Source organism: Sprattus sprattus (assembly GCF_963457725.1).
Source record: "Sprattus sprattus genome assembly, chromosome: 17".
NCBI lineage: Eukaryota > Metazoa > Chordata > Actinopteri > Clupeiformes > Clupeidae > Sprattus > Sprattus sprattus.
Window position 1 is genome coordinate 15,018,940 of NC_137915.1, and position 24,654 is coordinate 15,043,593.

The 24,654-nt window shown below is 45.8% G+C and overlaps 1 protein-coding gene across 1 annotated transcript; it reads right to left on the minus strand.

Moving 5' to 3' along the window:
- Positions 1 to 372: 372 nt before the first annotated feature.
- cspp1a (centrosome and spindle pole associated protein 1a) lies at positions 373 to 24,509 on the minus strand (the record flags this gene model as incomplete). Its single annotated transcript, XM_080855628.1, has 29 exons — positions 373 to 983; positions 1,400 to 1,547; positions 1,805 to 1,908; positions 3,561 to 3,618; positions 3,768 to 3,817; positions 4,255 to 4,389; positions 7,497 to 7,636; positions 8,216 to 8,339; positions 8,575 to 8,641; positions 9,006 to 9,116; positions 9,964 to 10,107; positions 11,327 to 11,476; positions 12,426 to 12,541; positions 12,888 to 13,130; positions 14,514 to 14,661; positions 15,892 to 16,003; positions 17,167 to 17,260; positions 17,550 to 17,668; positions 18,616 to 18,959; positions 19,758 to 19,815; positions 20,159 to 20,255; positions 20,693 to 20,787; positions 21,429 to 21,527; positions 22,225 to 22,601; positions 22,954 to 23,049; positions 23,504 to 23,584; positions 24,051 to 24,154; positions 24,272 to 24,341; positions 24,429 to 24,509. 29 exons carry the CDS (start codon positions 24,507 to 24,509, stop codon positions 769 to 771), a joined length of 3,780 nt encoding a protein of 1,259 aa, XP_080711754.1. The 3' UTR covers positions 373 to 768.
- Positions 24,510 to 24,654: the final 145 nt, after the last annotated feature.

Consider the following 24,654-nt stretch of genomic DNA (forward strand, 5'->3'; position numbering starts at 1 on the left):
CCAGCAACAACTGGGTGTGTTAGATAAAAGCGTCTGATAAATGACAATGTAAATGTTATCAGAGCAGTGGTTGAAAACAGCAGTACTTAGGTCACTTTATAACCATTCATATAATTGTCATAATAATTACCAATGACTCAATCTCAAAAAACATTATTAAAAATAGGCTTTTATTTCATCTAATAAACATCTGAATAGATTAATGTTGATTCTTTTCCTAAAAACATGAAAATCACATTAAAAAACCCACAAAATTGGTCTGTAAAATATTCTTCATGACAGTCGTGCAGTAGAAGAGGCACCAACAATAGAGAGAGGGAACAAGAACAATGTTTTGCACACAGGCACACGAACAAACAAAAGCACAGGAGGTTGAGGTGAATGATTTGTACTGAAGGCCACACACACTAGCTGATGCTATTCCTGTTGCCAGTGGACCAGGGGCATCAACCTGCTTAGGCTACGAGTGTCAGTCCATTTTAGCACACATGAGAAAAACTAATTAAATTACCAGCAACAGGCATATTTAAAAGAGAAAGTGAACAGACAAAACAGACAGATATATAAAGACTGGTTTCTGGACGTTAAATAATAACAGTGTTCTTTGGCTCTTAGGTTATGCTCAACAGGGTCAATGGCTCATAAATACAGTGCAAACTCTACTGGCCTATAGAGGTCTCAGGCTCCTGTGCAAGTGATCTGGGGCCAGCCTTGGTAGGCGGCAGGCCTCAGGCACCTGGGTGAAAGGTTAGGGTGGCTGTTCTGGGGTCATCCGTGGTACGTGGAGGGACCCTCCCAGTCCTCAGTCACGGGTTCCTTGCTGAGCGGTCTTCGCCCCGCCAGGAAATTCTTCAGGGTTTCCGTGGTGCTGGGTCTCAGCCAAGGCTCTGTTGCAACCGTATCCACGGAGACACGCCTGTCCAGAGCCGGGGGAGGGGAAGGCGGCTCCCAGAACTCGTCATCCTCGTCAGCGAACAACTCACCTGTGAAAATAATATCAGTCACAACGTTAAAGCCTCACTCTCAGGTGGCCATACAAATGCACATACACCAAGCTTGGCTCAGTCAAATGGCACCAGGACAACTGTTAGTAATTTGTATACTCTTTTTAAAAGATGATTTATGGTGATTATGATAACAATTTTGTGTGTATATATATATATATAAAATCAAACATGATGAAGTAAAGGAAGGTGCATGTAAAAGTGTCGTAAATGTCACATCCTTATCACTGAAGAACACTGCCAAGTTAAACCAAATAAGTCCTATTAACAAACGTGAACAGATAACAAAAACAACAACAATTAACCACTCTAGAAACCAAACCAACAAAAAATAAATAAACAAACACAGTCAGTAGTCTGTCAGTCTATCCCCTCTATCTCCCCTTCCTCCTGACCTGATTGGGCGCTCTGCTTGCTCATGCCCTCCAGTCGTGTCATCCTCTGCTGGTTACGCTCCCTCACCCTTTCCACGTTCAGGCTGCGGAGAGACTCCGTGTCCGTCTGTCTGTCTGCCTCACGCTGCCCAGGCAGAGCATCCAGATCCTGCACACACAGGACAGGACAGTGTGAGGACTTACACACATAATTTAGCTCACTTGTTCCCATAGTTTTCATGGCGAAAAACATCTTTCTACTACTTATTTTACTTATAAATAATTGCACTCCACAAGGATATATAATAGGACCAAACATGCATGTCACAGCAGACAGGACCTGGAGTGAGAGAGTTATGCCTTGGTAGAGTAATGGAACCCAGTAACGCAATGCTTTAGACTGACTTAGAGAGGAGACGGTCTTACTTCCTCAAACTCCATCCTCCGAGCCAATCGCCTCCTCTCCCGTGCTGAGCTCTGCCTCTCTCGCCGCTCCGCTCGGGACTCTAGGAACTCGCCCTCATGGGAGTCTGAAGAGGGAAACATTCAGGTCAGTCAGAGTCACTCACACACACGCACACAGACACAGACAGACACACAGACACAGAGAAAAGAGACGTCAGCCATCTGCATCTCACTCTGACCAGCCACGTCCATCCTGAAGTGACCCCCACCCGTGCCCTCTGGCTGACAGCTCTATGCCCATCACGTCTTCCATCATCTCTGGAGTCTGTATGCCACGGGCTCCCTGGTGCCACTGTGGACTGCTGCCATGTCTTATTGACAAGGCTCTTAGCAGGAGGGCCACACACAATCACGATCACAAACACACGCACAATCACACAATCATACACACACATACCTAAATCCATTTCAGGGCTGGTAGGAGATGAAGGTGTCAGCTTCTGTTTTACATAATAATCCTATGGAGTAGACCGTGTTTTCACAAACGTCCTGAGGGCTTTTTGTTCAACAGTCACAGGCTTTTTTTTTCTGCAGCTCAGTACATATTTTTCAGTTGAAAATCAGTTCAAATTCATAGGGGAAAAAAAACTTGTTTCCCATAACAACCACCAAACATGGAAAAGGTAGCGGAGTGGAGAAACGTATGCATATGCACCATATGTCTGTGTGTGTGTTTGAATGTTCCTCAATTTCTGTGTGTCTGTTCAACTCAAGAGCACAGTGAACTGCAGTTAAACTGTATTACCTATAATTGCCATTCAGGAGTTTCTGGTTAGTGTTAACTCTAGATAAGCACTCTAGATAAATTGTTATGTAATAAAAGACGCTGTCAACTACATTTTGGAACAGCGTTTCTTTCCAACATGAAACAGCGCTCTGGACAGTGTTACATCTGAACACAGCGCTACTTGTGAACACAGCGCTACTGTGTGATTAAATCACACTCATCATTTTCTTGGTTTCACCCTCTTCCCCACCCCTCTCCTATTAGATGCCATTTGCCCTCTCATGCACTGCCTGTTTAACATGTCAGAGTGGAAGTGGAAACTGCACCACGGGTTCCTGAATTCCCCTTGCAGAGCACTCTAGTCATCAGATCCATCAGAGCCAGAGGAAGCTTAATGAGTGAAGGGGTGGTGAGTGGAATCAGGGTCTTGATGAGTGAAGGGGTGGTGAGTGGAATCAGGGTCTTGATGAGTGAAGGGGTGGTGAGTGGAATCAGGGTCTTGATGAGTGAAGGGGTGGTGAGTGGAATCAGGGTCTTGATGAGTGAAGGGGTGGTGAGTGGAATCAGGGTCTTGATGAGTGAAGGGGTGGTGAGTGGAATCAGGGTCTTGATGAGTGAAGGGGTGGTGAGTGGAATCAGGGTCTTGATGAGTGAAGGGGTGGTGAGTGGAATCAGGGGCTAATACTGACCCTTCTTACTCCTCCATTTAAAACAGCAGCTCTCCTCTCACCTCTCAGTTTCAACTCATCTCCAGAGTTGGTTGTTTCAAAACACCGGCACCACACTCCCACAACCACACAGACTCACACAAACAGTCTCACACACACACACACACACACACACACACACACACACACACAACCACACAAACAGAGAGTCTCACACACACAACCACACAGACTCACACAAACAGTCACACACACAACAACACAGACTGCAGGCGTTGGTGTTCACACACCCCCATCCACAAACACACACACACTTGCTCACCAATAAAGGCACTCTCTGACTGAAGTGCAAGTCTGGAGCCATCTTGAACAGCCTCCACCTACACAAAACACATCAGTGAAAGTATCATGTCAGCAACACACTCTTCCTCAGAGGGGGGGGGGGGGGGGGGGTTGTCTGGAAGAGGTAGCCAACACAGGACAGGAAGGATGGGGCGATAAAATAAGGCTACACAGGGATGTGGGTCCCGCTTACCTGACGACGGGGCGGCTTGAATGGAGTGGAGAGATTGAAGTAATCTGCAGAGAGGAGAGGGGCAGGTGAATGAGTGACCAGTGCAGGTGTGTATGGGTTGTGTGCGTGTGTGTGTAAGAATGAACAAATTCAGTCAGAAATAATAATATGAATAATGAAAAAGAAATGAAAAACAATGACTTTAACTATTTAAATAATAAATAGTATATATGAAGATCTATGCATGTATGAATATGAAACAGAGACACAAAGAGAAACATAGAAAGAGGGACTACTTAGTAAAAAAACAGACAAAGGCAAAGACTGTGTGTGTGTGTGTGTGTGTGTGTGTGTGTGTGTGTGTGTTTCAGTGTAGAAAAGAAACAAAAGAGCAGCATGTGTGAAGTGCCCAGAGCACGTCATTCAGGTAGTCATATTATAGGAAGGATATTTTAGTGTGTGAGTGTGTGAGAGTGTGTGTATGTGTGTGTGTGTCTCTAACCTGTTTTCTCTTTCCTTATGTTGTTGATCTTGCGTTGTTGCTGGCGTAGCAGAGCCTGTTGCTGGAGCTCCAGGCTGGGATCATCACACGGGGGGTCTGGGTACGCCTGACGCACCTCCTCACGGGACGCACTGTCTACAGCACGCACACACACACACACACACACACACACACACACACACACACACACACAGAAATACAGTCAGACAGAAATAAAGTCACAGACACTCTATGGGCTACAGATACACACACGCTTGCGTGTTCATACTTGCAGACACAAAGATGGGCACAATCACCAACAGTCATACTCTCCCTCTCTCACACACACACCCTGCTGACACAGTCACACATGGCTGAGTTATGAACCAGGCATCAGCGGCTCACATCAACAGAGTTCTGCCGCTGGGTACAGAAAAGTCCAGCCAATCAGAGAGGACTTCCTCCTTTCAGCCAGCCAATGAGCCAGCATGGCAGCTGTTGAGCGGGGTGCTCTGAGGACAGACGGGAGCCCTCATCAGCACCCAGAGCAGGGTGGCCTGAGCCAATGATTAGAGCAGGACTGAGGCACTGAGATTTCACTGGGCTGCCTGCCTGCCTTCCTGCCTGCCTGCTTGCTTGGCCCTCTGCTGGAGTCAGAGCATGACTCAGCACTTTTAACGCCTGAGGCGGCGATGATGAGAGAGGGAGATAGAGGGAGAGAGATATGGAGAGAGAAGGGGGGGGGGGGGGGGGGGGGGTGTAGGATAGACCAAGAGTTAGACAGTTGGAGAGAAAAAGGTTATAAAAAAAAGAGAATTAGAAGGATAAATAATAGAAAGATAAAGGAGAAGGAAGGAGGGACAGCAAACGGGCAGGAGTGACAGAGAGAAAAAAGAGAGAGGGGTGGAGAGTTAGGCTGAAGGACAGCGACATGACTGAGTATGGAGCGCTGGCTTATGTGTTATTTGTCACCACACCACTGACGGACATGGGCCGAAAGATGTCCTTGTGAGAGAGAAGATGGACAGTGTGGCAATCATTAGTTTCCTCTCTCTCTCTCTCTCTCTCTCTCTCTCTCTCTCTCTCTCTCTCTCTCTCTCTCTCTCTCTCTCTCTCTCTCTCTCTCTCTCTCTCTCTCTCTCTCTCTCTCTCTCTCTCTCTCTCTCTCTCTCTCTCTCTCTCTCTCTCTCTCTCTCTCTCTCTCTCTCTCTCTCTCTCTCTCTCTCTCTCTCTCTCTCTCTCTCTCTCTCTCTCTCTCTCTCTCTCTCTCTCTCTCTCTCTCTCTCTCTCTCTCTCTCTCTTTCCCCTCACGCTTGAAAGACTCTCTGAATCTAAATGAAGCCTGACAGCGCTGTCACTCACAGCCATCTTTCCTCCTTCACCATGCCAACGGCCCTACCATCTCCCTCTCTGCCGTCCGGTCTGCCGTAAGACGGCACAATCACTTCCTGCCCGGTCACTCATTCCCAGGCCCATTAGCTCCCATGTCAGGCAGGCAGGCGCACACACACCCATGAGATTGCTTAGGCCAGGGTTTCCAAAAGGGTGGCGCACACGCACACACACACACACACACACACACACACACACACACACACACACACACACACATCATCTCTGTGTGCAGAGAGGCAGACCCACTCGTCAAGTGAATAGCATAGTTTCAAAAGTTAGGGAACCGCTGCCTCAGTCCAAACTCATGTGCCTACACAGACTGGGGGGTTGGGGGTGCTTAGCTCCTTGGTCAGGGGGAAGAGATCTGCACCCAATTACTGGTTCTACAACCAATACAATGAATGCTGACTATTTCAAATATACGGTATACCTTCTTTTATGTTTCCTGGAAACATCTATGAATCATGTCCATATGCCGCACGTGTGCAATGTGTTTCATCCTCTGATACGTATATGAATCCACCTGCTTGCTCCTGATTCTCTCTTCTTTTCTCCTCCCTCCCCTCCCCACCTCTTCTATCACTATCTCAATCTCTTTATCCAGCGGAGCCCCAAGCAGATGGGTCCCCCCTTTGAGCTGAGGTTCTGCCTAGAGGTTCTACCTGTTAAAAGGGAGTTTTTCCTTGCCCCAGTCGCCTTAGTGCTTGCCCTAAGTGTTTCAGGCCCTAGGCTCTGTAAAGCGCCTACAGACAGTTTCGATTATTATTGGTGCTGTATCAATACAATTGAATTGAACTGAACTAAGTTGAAGAGGCGTGGGAGCCGTACAGAAAAGGAGAGAGCCTGGCCTACTGTCTGACCCGTTTCAAGACAATTGTATTGTTATGGCGCTATATAAACAAAATTGAATTGAATGTGAGAGAGAACAGAGCTGATAGATGCAGAGAGAGTGATGGCCCAACATACACATAGGCGCAGGCGCGCACACACACACACACACACGGTAGTGTGTGCTGGCGGTATTAGGAGTGTAGGTGTCTGCTTGAGACACACACACATGCACGCACACAGGCATGCACGCGCACAACCCTCTGACTCTGAGCCCAGAAACACAGTAAAAGTGTAATTTGGTTAAGAGTTTTCAGAGCAGATGGTGGGTGTGATGAACGGCCTCACTTGGCAGCAGTCCATTTCAAGAAATATAGCAGTGTTTGGATCTCTGTGTGTATGCTTGTGTGTGAGCACGAGTGTGTGTGTGTGTGTGTGTGTGTGTGTGTGTGTGTGTGTGTGTGTGTGTAAAGCTGCTAGGGGTCGGTGGGAAGGGGTCAATTGAGTCGGCGAATGGCTTTGGCTGGGTTCCAACCTCAGAGAGTGGCATATCATAAGAGTGCAGAATAATGCATAGATGAGAGGAGAGGAGAGGAGAGGAGAGGAGAGGAGAGGCTACAGACACGCCATTAACACACTTATGATGCACGCTACACCAACACCACAACTGGGATGGGCTGAGATATGGACATTCAGAACCCTAGACCATGCTGATTGTAAACCTATTGCAAAAATGTCAGACATTCTCGTGGGTGTGTGTGTTTAATGTATATTTAAATGTGTAAAGAGAGAGAGTCCAAGTCAGTTGTGTATGTGTTTTGAGACTACGATGTGTGTGTGTCTGTATTTATGTGTGTGTGTGTGTGTGTGTGTGTGTGTGTGTCTGTGTATCTATGTGTGTGTGTGTGTGTGTATGTCTGTATCTGTGTGTGTGTGTGTGTGTGTGTGTGTGTGTGTGTGAATGTCTGTGTATCTATGTGTGTGTGTGTGTGTGTATGTCTGTGTATCTGTGTGTGTGTGTGTGTGTGGACTGGCAATACCTCTGTACTTGAGCTTGTTAAAGTCGTGGATGTTCTGGACGTTAACTGGCCCCTGTGTTCTGGAGGACTGCACCTTGGCTGACACTTGCATGCGGAGTCGCGCCATATCAAACACGTCCACCGGAGGGCGCTCTCTATGCCTGAGAGCAAAAATCCAGACAGTCACACTAAAACACTCTCTGAACTGACAAAAACACACATTGTGACTCACTGCAGGGAAACCTCTTCATGACAAATATACTAACAGAAAAAAAAAGATACTCTGCAGCCATGACTAGTGAGAAGTGAAGTGTATTGGGATGGGCTGTAGTCTGTAGTCTTTGTGCTGTAGGAGGAGAGAGGGAGACACCTCAGGGCTTTATCAGTCAGGATGAGAGGAGGGTTGGGGTCCACAGCATAAGCTGCTTACAGTCTCTGACAAGCAGCCAGACATGCAGTGGTCATTGTACAGCTCATTTATACATTAATGGCGTTTATGTGGAAGAGAACCTTTGTGTATCATGCACATGTTGATATGTGACTGTGCTCTGGATGGGCTCTGTATGTGCATGTGTGTTCCTTATATGTGTGTGTGTGTGTGTGTGTATATATATATATATCTCTCTGTAATGGTCTTCTTTCTCGGCCTGCAGAAGCTGTGAATGTCTGTTTGTGTTCATGTGTATGTTTGCTCTCCGCAGTGTGTGTGTGTGTGTGTGTGTGTGTGTGTGTGTGTGTACCTATCGTGTGGAGTGAACATGTCTTCTCTCTCCGTCTGAAGTCTCTGTCTCTCCAGCCTTCTCTGCTCATTGCGTAACTGCCTGCTCAGTGCAGACAGCTCACTGATCACAGACTGCTTCTCCTCTGAAACACAAACAGGCACACAAATATAACAACACCAATACAACACCCTTATATATATATATGCAATAAGCATACTGTATATGCAGTTCATCTTACATTTTAGGAAGAAAACAAAGACACAGACATTTTTTCTTACCGACACAGACATTATCAGAGGAACACAAACACACAGACGATGTCTCTTACACACATTACAGTATCTAGTTTGATCTCGGATCATTGTGCCTTTGTTTACCTTTGGCTCTGAGCTGATTCCGCCGAGCAGGCACAGGTGGGGAGTGGGGGGCAGAGAGGGAACAAACCTGGGGGGGGGGACCACACACACACACAAGTCAGTCATCATGATATGACAATCACTGCATTAATCCTTACAGTCATATACAGCTCAGACACAACTGTCAATTCCACTTCCTCCAAACACGGTGTAATATTAAATCAAAAGTGAGTGGGAATAAGTTTAACCGAGCCCAGACCAATGAAGTGGAGCTGGTGCTACAAGCAATGGTGTAGAAGTCAGGATGAGAGTTTTAGGACTTGGGCCTGTTGGTGTTTGTTTGAGATTTTGGAGGGGAATAGTGGCAAGCGTTCGTAAACACAAAGTTCTTCTTGACTGACAGGTGCCAGTGCTCTGAGGCCTGGGGTCTGGTACGGTGACGAGCAGCTTACAGTGGAGGCGCTCACTGAGTGACGGCTGTCTGCGGAGGGGGGTCTGGAGGTACGCTGGTGTCCCAATTTCTTCTGCAGGGCTGGGATGGGAGGAGACGGTTCCCTCTTCACCTTCAGAGGGAAGGTTGGGGGGGAAGAGAGATATTGTGAGAGAGAGAGAAAGAAAGAAAGAAAGAAAGAAAGAAAGAGAGAGGGAGAGAGAGAGAGAGAGAGAGAGACAGAGGGAGAGAGAGATGTGTGTGAGTGTTAGAAAAACCACAACAACAATTACTCAAGCACTGAGTGACTCATTGGGGTGGCAAACCCTATCTATGCTGATGTAATTACATTACATTTCTATTTATTCCATTCATAAAACAGATGCTTTTCCCCAAATTGACGTATAATATAGGGAGCACATCTATTTACTCTCCCTCTTTCCCCTTGAGAGCACCTATCTCTTTAGTTACATAGTGTTATTCTCTTATTCTCCCTTTAGTGTTAGCATAGCGTTATTCTCCCTTTAGTGTTAGCATAGTGTTATTCTCCCTTTAGTGTTAGCATAGTGTTATTCTCCCTTTAGTGATAGCATAGTGTTATTCTCCCTTTAGTGATAGCATAGTGTTATTCTCCCTTTAGTGATAGCATAGTGTTATTCTCTTATTCCCTTTATAGTGTTATTCTATTCCCTCCTTAGTGTTGGCATAGTGTTATTCTCTTATTCTCCCAGTTGAACTCTCAGAACGTTTTTTTTACTCATGCCTGAAGGCTGAATGAGATGGCATATGAATGGGGCTGCCTTTCTGGCTTATCTTTATGAATGTGAAGATCATCTCATGCAGAGAGGGTAATCAGTGTCTGTGTGCATCATCTGTGTAGCTGGCTGGGGTCCATGTGGAAGCTGTTTGCTTGATTCATCTGAAGCGATAACAGCCGCACTCGTTTGCACACTTGTTCCCTTGTTCTTTTACTCGTTTACCTCGTCCTGTCGGGTCTGTCTCTCTCGCTCGTACTGCGACCTCAGGGACTCGCTCTCTCGGTCATCCTCCTCCTTGCTCTTCCTCTCCGCCTCTTTTCTCCTCTCCTCCGCCTGCCGCACCAGCTCCTCATTCTTGGCCATTTGCTGCAGAGGAGGAGGTGGAGGAGGAGGAGAGAAAGAGGAGGAGGAGAGAAAGACATGGAGAGAAAGAGGAGGAGGAGAAGTAGGAGAAAGAGGAGAAGGAGGAGGACAAGGAGGGGGAGAGAAAGATGACTGAACGACCTTAAAAGGTCACAGGAATGACCAAAAAAACTAAACAAAAAACATAACAGCCTCCTATGCCTATGTTAAAAGGGGGATCAACTTGGGGGCGTAGCGCTTTCACTCCTATTGGTGGTCACCGGGTGATGTCGCTCAGTATCTGCATCAAATAGACCTCTAGCCTATTTTCACTTGCCTAATTGGCGATGCAAAGGCCACTTGTCTCTTATCGGTATAAATCACCAACTCCCTCCAAAAATGACCGGCAGCTGGTGGCTTTGTCTCTCTCCTGCGTCGCCCCTGTGCCCAAGGGGTTAGGCCGTAAACTGTGAGTGCCACCGGTGCTGCTCTTGACAGGACATAAAAGCACGTGTCTCATGCCAAAAGCGTGAGAGTTGGCAAGCGTGTAATCTGTGAGTGGAGCCCGTGCTGACGTGAGCCTGATCAACCAGATCTGAGCCAGGACGGGGCCGGACCAGAGCCACGTCCCCACCGCTGCAATCTTCTGCCTGGAGACCAGGAGCACATCTAATCTCACGGAGGCCATCCATCTGCATCAGAGCAGCCAAAGGTTGAGTGATGATCCGGGATGAGTCTATGTCCTTTCTCTAACCTTATTCTCTAAAAGGGACGTCCACTGCCTTTAACCACTAGCTGACTGCTCTGACTAATGACCAAATGGAGTGACAATGAAGAGCTCTACCAGGGCTTTTAGTCTCTCTCATATGGTCAGAGTTTGCCTACCAATCCATATTCATAGGTGTTAGAGAAGTGCTTTTATATAATGTGTACACTAGACATAATGTTAAAACCTAAAATATATAAAAAAAGAAAACTAAAAATGCACCCTCCCTTCCTGCCTCAAAAAGACATTAGGCTAATTCAACTAAGCTCCATGTCAGGTGTAAGATGGATCCCCCCAGATATTCGAACCCTTACATATGCACTAACAGAATGAATAACAAAACCCAGAAAAAAATATTTATCTAAAAAAAAACTAAAAAAAACTTAATTTCCTTTTCACTGCTTAAAGGCTGATAAGTGGGCATGCCAGTAGTCAGTGGCATGAGTGACAAGTGACCAGTGGACTCTGTGACCTCACCTCCATCTCCTTGCGTTTCTTCTTGCCCTGCTCCTCCTCGTACTCCCTCTGGATCTGGGCCCTCTGCTCCTCCAGCTTCTTCTCCTCCCTCTCGTCCTCCAAACGCTGGCGCTCCCGCTCATCTGCATCCTTATTCCTCTTCTCCGCAATCTGTTCACAAATTAAATATATTAAATATAATTTTACACACACACACAAACACATATATGTTTTGTGTATGTGTGTCGTGTGTCATACATATGTGTGTGTGTGTGTGTGTGTGTTTATATATATATATATGTGTGTGTGTGTGTGTATAAAATTGTATACATACATACACACACATACACACACCATCATCATCATCATCATCATCATCAATCATGTACAAACTGCCATTTTCCACTTTTAAAGTCACAGCACCGGTGTACGGATAATGAAAACTCCCCTTTGCAGATCTCTATCTTTACGTCCCTAGGTAGGCCCTATTCTACCCCACCTGCTCCTGCCACTGCTACTCCGTGTCTTAATCTAGTGAGATGTAGACACTGATTTATAGTCTGTCTGAGAAATGTCATGCCACACATGAAAACGCATTAAAAGGGTTAGCACGAAGCAGAGTGCCTTTGGGTATTTACTCTTGTGAGCCACTGAAAACCAGTCTCAGGACAGAATGAATCATCTCCACTGCAAATTCAGAGACTCCCAGCAAGCAAGCCAGCTGAAGGCTAAACACATAAGCTAATTACAGAGAACAGCATGCATTGTGCTTGATCCGGTCGCATGATCAGCGCGAGTGACTAAAAAGTTCGAACGGCTGTGGCATTTCAGATTTTGGCTTCTAACCAACTCCATCTGTGCCATCCCAGCAGAGGCAAGTCATGATGTAATTCTTTTTGAGTGATATTTGTCTGCTCATCTCGAAATTGGCCAACAGGCTTGTAAACAAACTCTGCAGGAAGCTGTTACATCATCAAAAACCAGAGGATCAGACTGCCAGGCCATTGGCGAGATGTGCAAATCGCAGGGGCCCTTCAGCTTAATCTTGTGTTTCCTGTCCAGCACCAGCCCTGCTGTGGCTATGGTTGTGGTTGTGACCCCTGGACTCTCAGGAGCTCACCTGCTGCCTCAGGTACTCCTTGTACTGGTCCTGCTGGTGCAGCTGCTGTAGTGTCGGCGCGTCGTCCCTGAACACGTTGCCCCGGGCGTGAGATGTGGCCTGACCATGAAGATAACCTGCAGGAGAGACGGCATAAACACAGGCTTTACAGAGAAGCTCCTAAACACAAACACTGTTAGAGAGTATGTGCTGAGCCTACTCCTGTCACTGTGGGTTTACATCAAGACTCAGAGGTGGGGAGAAGGACAGGGCGCATCTCATGAAATATTCTACATTTTGGGCACCGCAGGGCATCGTCTGCCCAAGGCTACTCAAAAGGTCACTCCAAAAAACCACATATACACACACAGAGAGACAGACACAGACAGACAGACAGACACAGACAGACAGACAGACACACAGGCAGAGACACACAGACACTCTAGATTGTGTGGAGATTGGGAAGAAGGCATTTGGTATTACCTGCCATCATGGGGGGAGAGGCGACCCTAGCCTCCCGTGGCGTCGGGTCGTTCCTGCCCTCCCGTGGCGTCGGGTCGTTCCTGCCCTCCCGTGGTGTCGGGTCGTTCCTGCCCTCTCGTGGTGTCGGGTCGTTCCTGCCCTCTCGTGGAGTCGGGTCGTTCCTGCCCGTGGTGCCCGCCCCCTTGCGGGATTCTCTGTTCAAGTAGGCCTCCTCGTTGGACTGGTGCATACGCTTCAAGTCACCTACAAGACGTAAGGGTAAGGGCATCACAGACAGGACACCTTTATTTTATTTTGCATCACTTCCATACTGATATACAGTGGAGAATCACCAACAAGACACCAGGAAGTACTTAGATCACATACATGATGAGGAAGTACAACACACACAAGAGAAGTGAATACATCACATACAAGACACTATTCTGCAGCACCTCCATACTGGTGTAAATCTGTGAGACAGAGTGTTTCATGTTTCACCTCATGTGCATGTGGATGTGGATGAAATCTAACGAGCATGCCAAACTCGAACAATAAATGCAAGCAGACGCAGCCAGGATTATGGAGTTTATTTCAGCTTGGAGACACACTCCAAGCATGTTGCTCAGAGAATTGCCTATTTGAAACAAGAAGGTGTTGGCATTTATACCAGTCAGCCACATGTGATGAAACAACATGACAGGGTGTGGTATAGGCTAGGTGCACGAAATACTCAGTGTGGGCTGTTTGTTTCCTGTTTAGCCAGGTGTGTTTGAACCTGCCACTATTCTGAATGTAATTAGTGTCTACACGTCCTTCTTTATCGTAACACTGATTCACTAGGTGCAACACCTAACCAGGTCCGTGTAGACGCTAATTACATTCAGAATAGCGGCAGGTTCAAATACACCTGGCTAAACAGTAAACAAACTGCCCACACTGAGTATTTCGTGCACCTAGCCTATATGTTTATGGCAGCCATTTGGATGCTAATGCACCTGGTGTCTCAGCCTTCTGCCCTTACAAGGACTAAGCAAATGAACAGGAACATGGGTTACAGAGTAAGGTAAAACTAATATAAATCCGTTTATATGTGACACAACAGGCAATATTCAGCTCCATCAATGTTGTGTTGCACTTTACGCTCACTTGTGTTCGTTGTTTTGATATTCTTCACCCTTCCTCCTATCCATTAGCGTCCTATTCTGCTCATTCCTTTCCCCCCCTCTCCTCCTTCCAAGGTCCCCTTGGTCGCTCACAGGCCAGCCTCTGGCAAATGTTTCCATCTCTTAGTTTACAGCGTTTCCAAGCCACAGTGTTGTTGCTGTTGCCATAGGCTTCCTCTCAGGGGTTCAGCCTTTAGTTACAACACACAGTGCTTTGCCATAATGCTCACAGTCATTGGGCCCTGTAATGAAAGTATCGATCGGCAAGGACTGAACAGGCCTTTTAAAATGGAAACAGCTCAGAGCTTTGGGCCCTCTGATGAGGCACGGCTCTTGTGCCGCGTGCATTGATAAGGTGTGGGTTTGAGTGTGTGGCATGTATGGTTATCTAGTCTGTTATGCTCCATGTGTGTATAGTCCGGTTAATAGAAGTAGTACTAGTAGTATAGTATAGTGTACTGCGTAGCATGATGTGACGTACTGATGAGGTTGCCGTGGTTGTCCTTGAGGGGGGCTCCCCCACCTCCCCGTCCCCAGGGGTCGTAGTTCTTCATGTCGGCCTCCAGTTTGGCGTCGTGGCGCTCCCGTTCCTCTTGCTCGTGCATCTTACGCTCCTGCCGCTCACGGATCTGTCGCCACAGAGACAAGTTAGTGTTGAAGGGGAACCACCTCACATTCACAAAATATCCCCTCTACACACACACACCACACACACACACACATTAGGATTGTTAGGATAATGGAGATTTCATTACAGGACACACCCTATCAACACTACAGTATTACAACTTAAAGGAGGTAAACTGGTTCTAGTCTACAATGCACTTTCATAAAATCTAAACTTCATTTGAACTATTTAAACACATCAACTGTGTACAGTGAAGTAACAGACTTAAATGGGCCATGTGAAGTTTCTGAATTTCACTTTACCTTTTCAAAATGCTGACTCCACTCTGCCCTGAACTCTTCCTGTCAAAACATGGCATGCTGTCACTACTCTGCCTCGCTGGCCTCAGCTGTGTTCAAACTCAAAGCATCTGTGGCCACAGCCGTAAGCGTTAGCGGTAGCCTGCCTTCCACCCTTTCCTTTACACAGCTACAGTCACAACACCTTACTCACTCACTGCACTGAATGCAGTCAAGGGGCTCCTTAGTGAAAATGGTACAGTTAAGCACAGCGGTCGACATTTAAAAGGGTCGCCTACGCCAGTGTACTTAAACTCAGAGCTGCAGTCAGAGGTACAAGGTCTTCCTGCTTACTGTGGCTAAACATAGCCAGCAGAGGAATCCCCTCCTCCTCCTTTCAATGTGTTTCAGGACATCTAAAATAATTGGCAGGTAGAGATGGCCTTTCTTTAGAGAAAGACATTTTCTCCCCCCAGAGCATCCAGGATTAGTGATGTCTATAAGGGTGTAAAGACAGCTTATATAGGACTGCATTCTTGAAGCAGTATAAATAACAGCAGCTTTACATTTCATATGCTTTGATCTGGTGTGATGTATAATAAAGAAAACGTATACATTTTACTCATCATTAATCATTATCATTGTATGACATTTTACATTTGATCAGTATATGAACTCTACGCCCTTTTTAATTCAGGCCCATGGCATTTGGAGTCACCTTCTTTAAATAAATCATTCAATGAATATACAAATGGAAAGCCAGCCCAGCCTCACGTCTCTTCTCCCATGCTTGTTCTGGGTGTGTGTGTGTGTGTGTGTGTGTGTGTGTGTGTATGTGTGTGTTTGTATGCGTGTGTGTGTGTGTATGTGTGTGTGTGTGTGCAAGGCGGTGGACGATTGGAAGGTAAAGTGGGGGCGAGAGGGAGACCCTGTTATGGGGTTTAAGCGGGTACCTGCTGTTTGAGCGCGTCCTGGTAGCTCAACGCGTTCTCCTTGGATTGTTTGGATCTGTCCACAGCAAAGACACCAAGCCCAGCAGGGGTCATGCCAAGCTGACTAGGCACACTACAGAGAGAGAGAGAGAGACAGAGAAAGAGAGAAAAAAAGACAGAACAAAAGAAAGAGAGAGAGAGAGAGAGAGAGAAATGCCAGTGGTATGACATTTACATTTATGTTTCCAGGGCCTTATTTCAAAAGGAATGGACAAAAGGAAGCCCGCACATCCAAAAGATAGGAAGAAAAGCATAAAGAATCAAAGTGCAGAATCAAAATGAAAAGGTCAGCTTATGTGGGGTTATGCATTGGACTCTTTGGTAGGGGAAGGTGCCCTGTGCCTGCTGTTGGAGTAATGCATACTGACATATTCGGTTTGTCACTGAAGTGTCTGAGCTTTCGTACTACAAGGGTGATTGCTTTTTTTGTGTTAATATAGAAGAACACTGGTGAGGGTGAAATGTGCTTGTAATAACAACCTCCTTATGGGCGCATGCTGGTGTGCCGACAGCTATGCTATTTTCTCTGTGGACTATCTGTACCTCTGTTCAGTCCAATGAGCCCCATGCAGATACACACACAGAGCAATACAGACACAAAGAAAGACATGAGCAGGCAACATGAAGCAGAGAGTGACAAGAGGGTGAGCCAGAGAGACAACAAAAATAAATATTTGGCTGAGGTTACTGCATTTATGACTCAGACAGAATGACGTGAGTGTGTGTGTGTGTGTGTGTGTGTGTGTGCAGTGAGATGCACTGTACTGCAGAGAAGAGCACACACAGACAAACACACACAACAGCACCACCTTGTGGTAAACACCCTTCTCTAAAAAAAAAAAACGGTTGGAAGAATGGGTTACTTGTGAATGAAAAAGGTTATTAGTTAATTACTGAAGAGCACTCAGAAAAGTTCAAAGCATCATTAAAGGTTCTTTTTTCTTTTTATTAATTTAAAAAATACTTAATTCCAAAAAGACAAGTCAGGCCACATTACACACCATATTAGACAAACAAGCCTTCTGACAGCAGCACACATGGATGCCACAGATCAAGCAAAGCAATTGAGCAGTGTGAGATGGAATAAAACAAGTGGCTTCACACAGAAAAGCCAGAGATTGCATGGAGCTGATATAGATATATCAAAACCGGATTTAAAACAAAAATGATTCATATAAACAATCAAACAAACTAAAACACAACAGAGTATTGATAGCGAGAGGAAGGAAGACCTACTGTGTGAGATATGCTGACTGGCCAGACTTCAAAGACTGGGGCATCCCCAGGGGTAGGTGAGGGTAAGAAGGCATTCCAACAGCTCCAGCCCCATCTGAAAACACACACACACACACACACACACACACACACACACACACACACACACGATCAAACCCCTGAATGCTAAATAGTTCATTATCATCCAAGCAACTGGGATCAATTGAACCAATGCAGTGATTTGCAAAGTACAAAACTGTTTATTGGATGCTTAGGGTTACACTGCATTGGATGCCAAACTGCACTGCATAAAATCAGTGATGTGTCTGCCAGAGATGTGTGACTATGTATTCCTTTCAAGGTATTGAAAGTGTAATGAGTGGCACGAAGGTGCAGTGCCTTACAGTAGGCCAGATTGGGGTCTAGCGGGTTCCTGGCTCCGTAATAGTAGTAGGCGTCATCATAGGGGGTGCGGTAGGCATCGGCCAGCGTGGGCGGAACAGGAGGAGGGCCAGTGGTGATCCTGAGGAAGGAATACATAGTCACACATCTCTGGCAGACACATCACTACTTTTATTAGCATCACTGTGGCCGCCATTCCGACTTACAGCACCAAGATGAATTGCACGGATTAAAGTGTTTAGAGAGAAAGAGAAAGATAGATAGATAGAAAGAAAGAGAGAGAGAATTTTCAGTCTACACATATTCTACCTTGACCTAAACATGAGACTTGCAAGCCATAAAGGAAGTTAAGCGCTTTGGGTGGAACAACCCCAAAACCTGTGCGTTTCTTATGGAAACACCATTTACGCATATTCTGAGTTTGAGTGTCAATTTTGGCTTTAAACTACTGAAATAATGTAACTTTTTTGCCATTATATGAAACATAAGGTAACGCAGTGCATTCAGTGATTTTAACTTCACCATGAAGACATAATCCACTACACTTGTGCAGACGCCTGGATGATTAACTTTCAACCACATTCTGTTTGTCCTCCAAAATAATGAGTGTTCTGTCTGACCTTGCATCTGGTTCACTTCATAGGGTGGGTGGCTGGTATGATGCACAATTCACATTGTCATTTTCAGTCATCGATGGGAAGGTGTTTGGTTACTTTTAATAATAGGCTATTCAACATGATCCCAGGCTGGGATGTACCCTACCTTCTTTTCTCAACAGTGATTTTTTTTTTAAATCATGAATCTCCACCTCAAACACCCTATAAACTGGCGAAAAAAGGATTGGGACGAATGGGAGAATCATGTCCTCACTGAACGAATGAATCAGGGAAGCAACTAAAGCATGCAGAGATAGTGAGAGCACGAGAGAAAGAATTAGAAATAATATTTATTATTGAAACTAATAAATGAAAACGATATAGAAACCAACTGAATGAATGAATACATAAATTAATTAATTAATTCATGTAATGAATGAATGAATGAATGAATGAATGAATGGCTACACACCTAGGTGCTATCATCTCTCCCAGCGTGCCCGAGAGGTTCCTGTGAAACTCCATGTTGATGGGGGCCACCATGCCCCCCCCGGCCTCCATCCTTCTCCCCCCAGCCGCAGCCAGCTGGGCCAGGCTGGTGCTGTAGTCCACCAGCGGGGGGGACTGGAAGGCCACACGGGGCCTCTCAGGAGGCACCCGCTCCTCCATGCCCACAGCAGGCCACTCCTCTGGGGGCTTCCTGGCTGAGTCGCCCCCCAGGGAGTCCAGCGCATGGCCTGGCCGATAGGGAACGTCCCTCCGCCGCTTGCCCTCGTACTCCCGGTTCACAGCCCCGAACTGCTTGATCCGGTCAGGCTGGAAGATATCAGGGTTACGGGGTGAGGGACCTGGGGTTGTTTCTTAACACAGAGTGCTTTACCAAAGTTCAGCTAGTACCGCTTATAACTCAGTAACTTAAGAGTTTTCACCTCTAACCCAATCAGTTGATGATGATGATGATGAGGTGATTGTTTTGTTAAAAAAGTCTACTATTGAACTGAAACTATTGAAAAGGCCAAACAGTGAAGATGTTTTTTTTAAAAAAAGCATGTCAACATATAGAAATAACCACATTTCACACAGCAGTGCTATCCCTCAATGTTGTGTAAATATATTGGATTGACTTTCACGTAATTTCTACGTCTCCTAAATCCGACCGCAAGGAGTTCAATTTATCCTTACAAAAGGTTATTTCATGTCAACATTGTGACGGCTACAAGCCAAACCATTGAGAGCCACTGTCTCTAATGGCTATGAACAGGATCAATATTTCAGGCTATGTCCGGTCATACTTAACTTGTAGAAAAGAGTGAAAAGAAAAAGGCTTGAAAGCTTTGAAAACTTGAAACAATGCACTTGTGAAAATCATCATGGGTGACAGGGAAGTTAAAGTAGCTATGGCTATACACGCTCAGTGCAGGTCCATCCCCTACAGTGAGGAAACCCAAGAATTTAGCTGCGTATGACTTTCAAATTGAAAAGCAGATTAGGCCTAGTGACGTTACATGGGAACAGTTTACATTTTTCATGAGCTTCAAAGGGGCCTTGAGCACCTTTAAGGGATTGTTTAAGTGGTTCTGACCTGTAACTGTCCGACACATTCAGCCGTGTTACCTGTTTTTCTGGGTCTACAGCTCCTGTTGCAGCAACTCGGAGTTCTAGTTCTTTTTCCCTATTGTGGGGGGAAAAAAACTGAACGTCATGAACTGTAAGTAATGGTCTCACAGGGCCAGACATATTTTACGATTGGTCTCTGAGAACCATTCATAGGGACATCACAGGGTAGCTGCGATGTTGACTTAAAGCAGAAACAACAAGGGTGACGTGTGCTTCCCTCAAGGTGAGGGCCAGTTTAAGAGGTCAAGCGGACAAATCTGTGATTCATTTTGGTACAATAAAACACCAATATTTCACTGTCCATCATGAAGCACCACAATCTATGTAAGGAGAGGGTCAACCCAACGGTCTTGGATTACATGCAACTCCTGATGACTCTGAAGACAGAGGGGACTCACTTCTTCTTGTTGTTCTGCTGTTCGGCCATCTGCTCCAGCAGCTCCTGTCTGTAGCGCTCCTTCCTCCTCTGTTGGGCCACATCCCCCTCCGCCGTCCCTGGTGACATCACAGCGCGTCAGAGGTAACACACACACACACACACACACACACACACACTCGACGGACAGTTCACTAGACATCGCGTCACTTACTACGTGAAGCGCCCTACCCTGGGGGATTGGCTCTAACAGCCCACACAACACCTATCAGCCAAGTTTTCTTGTTTAGTTATTAGTTACAATTTAAAGTAGATAGGTAAACACACTCTCAGTCTCCATTCTAATAATTTCACCCTTGGCAGTTAGATTACAGCCCCAATATGGAATCGTTAGGTCTAAGTAACAAAGAAACACAGGAGAAACGAGCCTTCCCACACGTCTAGGGGGGAAGGCCACAACACGCATCATCTTGTCTGATTCATCAGGAAGAGTTTGTATGTGTGTGTATATGCGTGTGTGTGTGTGTGTGTGTGTGTGTGTGTGGGGTGATCCTACCTATGTTGAGCCCTGTGGAGAACTCGGCCATGTTCTTGTTGGCAACCGATCTGGACCTCACGCTGCTCTTCGCTGGCGCTGGTTCTGCTTGCAGACTACAGACCAGAACAGAACAGACAGAACAGCTCAGCACGAGCACAAGCCAGCCCATAAACCACTGGCCCCCTTCTCGTCACTTCGCATCATTAAACGATCGATGCCCGTCAGGCTGGGAGTGCAGCCCGGAAGAGGCCGGGCCGGGCCGGGCCTTACCATCACCACACGTCGGGGCAAAACAGATCAAAGTGCTGCACTGTGCTGTGAAGCGCTACGCCTCACTGCAACACAGGCAGATACACACACAGACAGGCCACGCCGGGATCGATGAGGCCAGCTGTACTGGCAGATTTGTGATCAGACTCTAACCTGGCCGACTCTGCTGTCTCTGATCAGGGCATGGACACTCTCACAAAGCCGCAGGATAACACATATCGGAAATAATCTCACCATAAAAAGCAATCATTAACTAATCAAACACTGAAAAGATTAAGGTAAAGGAATTTTTTTTTTTTTCAATGTATTCCTGCCCAGTTCACAGCACGGGCACCAATCAATAAAGAGGATTTATTACCCTCTGCTGAAAACACCAGACTCATCAACCCCCTAAACCACTGCTGCTCCCCTGCAAACAGAAGTGGTGAGCTTCAAAGCAGAAGGGGGGGGAAATCTAATTAGTGTAATTGAAGCAGATAGGTACTTAGGGTTTAGTACGGCTGACAGCATCCGCTTGCTCTCCTCAAAGTGTTCTTCCGCTCGGAGGATGGGGGCTTGCACCTCCCGCCTCTCCTGGACAACTCTGCAGAGAAATCACCACAACTTCTGTTGGTAACCATTAACATTAATACATATTTTACATACTGTTACACTGACAAAATTGTTACATATTAAAGACACAGTCCATGATTTTGGCGAAAGGTTTACTGTCTAGAAATAGTGGTGCGACCACACATGAACCGCACACTTCTGCCCCATGTTTGCAACCACTAGCGTACCCAAACAGACATGGTTTGCAAACACACACAACACACATACTACTGATTACACTAACTTCAACCATGTTCAAACCATTTATTTAAATGGACACAGTTGGTGCACCAGCTGTGGGTCACTGAAAAAATACTTGGATTACCAACTTGTTGAGTTTGTGCCATCTGCTAGCTGGTCGGTCCGACATGAAGAAGCGCCACCGGAAACCTATGTTTATGTCTCAGAGTCTGTCTTGTCATTGTGTATTGTTTAGTTTTTGTGTCTACCCCTGTGTGTAGCAATGGTGCTGGCCACCATGTATTTATGTTCATTGTTCTGTCTAGGTTGGTTAGTCTTGACGTCAGGTATGTGCATTTATGTTGACCCTGTTTTGACTGCTGATTGTGGTCCTCTCTTTAGGTGAGGCTTAGCAGGTATTTTTAATAGATTTGTACTAATGCTACATTTGTCCTCTACTACTCTGCAGGTTTAAGAGGGGAGCCATGTGTGCAGTTCGGAAGACAAACCTGTCCGGTCTGTGGCGATGGACTCTCCTCTCCCTCTTCCCCGAGTAACCAACCAGCTCTCTAGGCCTGGGTCTCCTCCTGGACACGTAATCTAGATCTTCCTCCTCGTACTCCTCCTCTTCCTCCCCATAGCTCAGGTCCTCGTCTGAGTTGTAGTAATAGTACCTGAGCCGCCGGGGATTCCTGTCGAAGCGCACAGGGGGGGCCCCCCCTCGTCTGGGGGCCGCGGGGTCCTCTGTTCGGAGGTCTGTGAGGGTCGTGGCGTCTCTTCTGGAAGACAGCCTCTCTACGAGAGGACCCCTCTGGTCACTGAGTGGGGGCGAGCTGACCGGGTTAGGTTTTGGAAGGGGAGGTGAAGGGGGGTCTTGATGTTGTACCTAGCCACAGAGCAAAGGGTAAGACATACACAAGGGAACTATGAAATACAAAAACCACAAGTCTTTTAAATGTATGTGAGTAATGAATCACTGGAAATACTTCTATTGCAATAATTAACATCAAAAACAGTCCCGGCTGGGTTTTAAGTAGTACTGTATATCACAGTATAGATACTTAATTTTTTTGTATTTCACCCCCCATTTAAGTATGTTTTGGGCAGAGGTTGCTAGTCCAATCATGGAAGCAGAATTCCAAGCCAGCATTATTGCAGTCCCAGGTTACGATAAATAAATGGTAATCGCATGATCAAGCTCTGTGAAGAACTCTGTGCTATAACTATGCTAGCTGTACCTTCCAGGAATCTGGCAATGTTCTGGTTACTGCCTGTGTTCCTTTGTGTATAAGAAAGGCATTGTACTCTTTGTTCCGCTCATCTCTTAGCCGTGCCTAAAAAGAAGTAGATCAACTCAAGGTGCATGCTCATAGTAAAGCCATTTAACATCTTTTAAAACTGTTGAATTTCAAGTCAAGGAAGGCTACAAAGTAGTCTTAACAAAGTCCTAAAATAGGAAACATAAAACTTTGTACGCTTACCTTCACTGTTGTATATCAGTGAACAGTTATTACTCATTTTATATTTAATTCCCAAAATGTCTGTTAACCTACCTACACTGGAATGAGCCCACTGGAGAGCTTAAGGTAAGACCCACAGCTCTACTGTCAACTCAAACTGTTGCTCTGAGACACCAAGTCATGCTTAATCGAGATTAGGCAGCAACTGTGTTCAAACCATAAATCACAGCCAACATCAGAGTTGTGCCTATCAGTGGGATTGACTGTCTCCGTTACTTTTTTCCCCTGCCCATGATACTGCACACACAAACACCAGGAAGATGGTTACCTTGGCAGACCTCCTTTCTCTAATAGGGAGAGAAAGTTCCTGTGGGGCAGCAATCGCCTCTGCAGAGTGAAAGTCCTTTTTCTTCACATAAAAATATAGAATAGAAGAAATAAAAGAAGCATCTCTGAATACAATAATCAAATTAGGCAGCACTTAGTGTATACTTGTCCAAGAAGATTCTAAAACAGTAAGAGACTCATTGTATCCAATAGATAAGGCTGAAGTGCCATTCAACAAACAGACTTGATGACTAATGGAGCGAGACAAATTAGGCATGACAGTTTTATTTACCATTTACAGGAAATTTGTCAATAGCTATGAGTGAAAGCTGAGATTTTGGCTGATCCAACTTAATACTGGATTATTAGTTATGGCAATGCTGGTAGAACTCTTGACCCAAAGGTTTACTACAGCATTGCCAATAGTAAGACTTGTCAGACTACATCCTTACTTCATCAAAACAAATTCCTGGAAACTGTAATACTATTGCAACCATGGCAACACTAGGGCATGTAGGCTCCAACAAATGAGGAGTACATTGGCATACCTGCGACACATATTGTCTGTAGTCCATACGAAGCTCTTGTTTAAGCCTCTGCTTCTTCCTCTCGTACTCTTGGCCTAAAGGCAAACTAAGACCAACGCTGTCGTCTGTCAAGAGATATACCAAACAAACTTTAAGTAACACAATCATGTGTACAGCTTTACTATACAAGGACAAGCTCTTCTAAGTCACTGAATGAACACAAACAGATAGATTCGAGGTACCTTTGTGCAGCATCGATTGAGATGATGTCTCCACGGGCACGTTTTCCTTTGAAGAATCGTCTGGTCTAGTCTGTCCCTTTAAAATTCAAAATAATTAGCTGTAATGCTAACTCACAAGAAAAAAATCTGTATGTGACCATCAAGTAGTCTACTTTACCCTCATTTCCAAATAAGGCACACCATCGTCCAAAGCCATTTTCTCAGAATGTTGGTGCTTTCTACCCACCTCCGGTAACATTAAATCGCCAATATTCGCCTCCACCACTGGATTACGGGGCTTACCATGAAAGTACGAGATGTCAAAGTCAGAACTGAACTGATGTATGGAAATAATCACAATTTTAAGACTAGCTGGCGCTAGCTATCGTAATTTGCCAAACGTT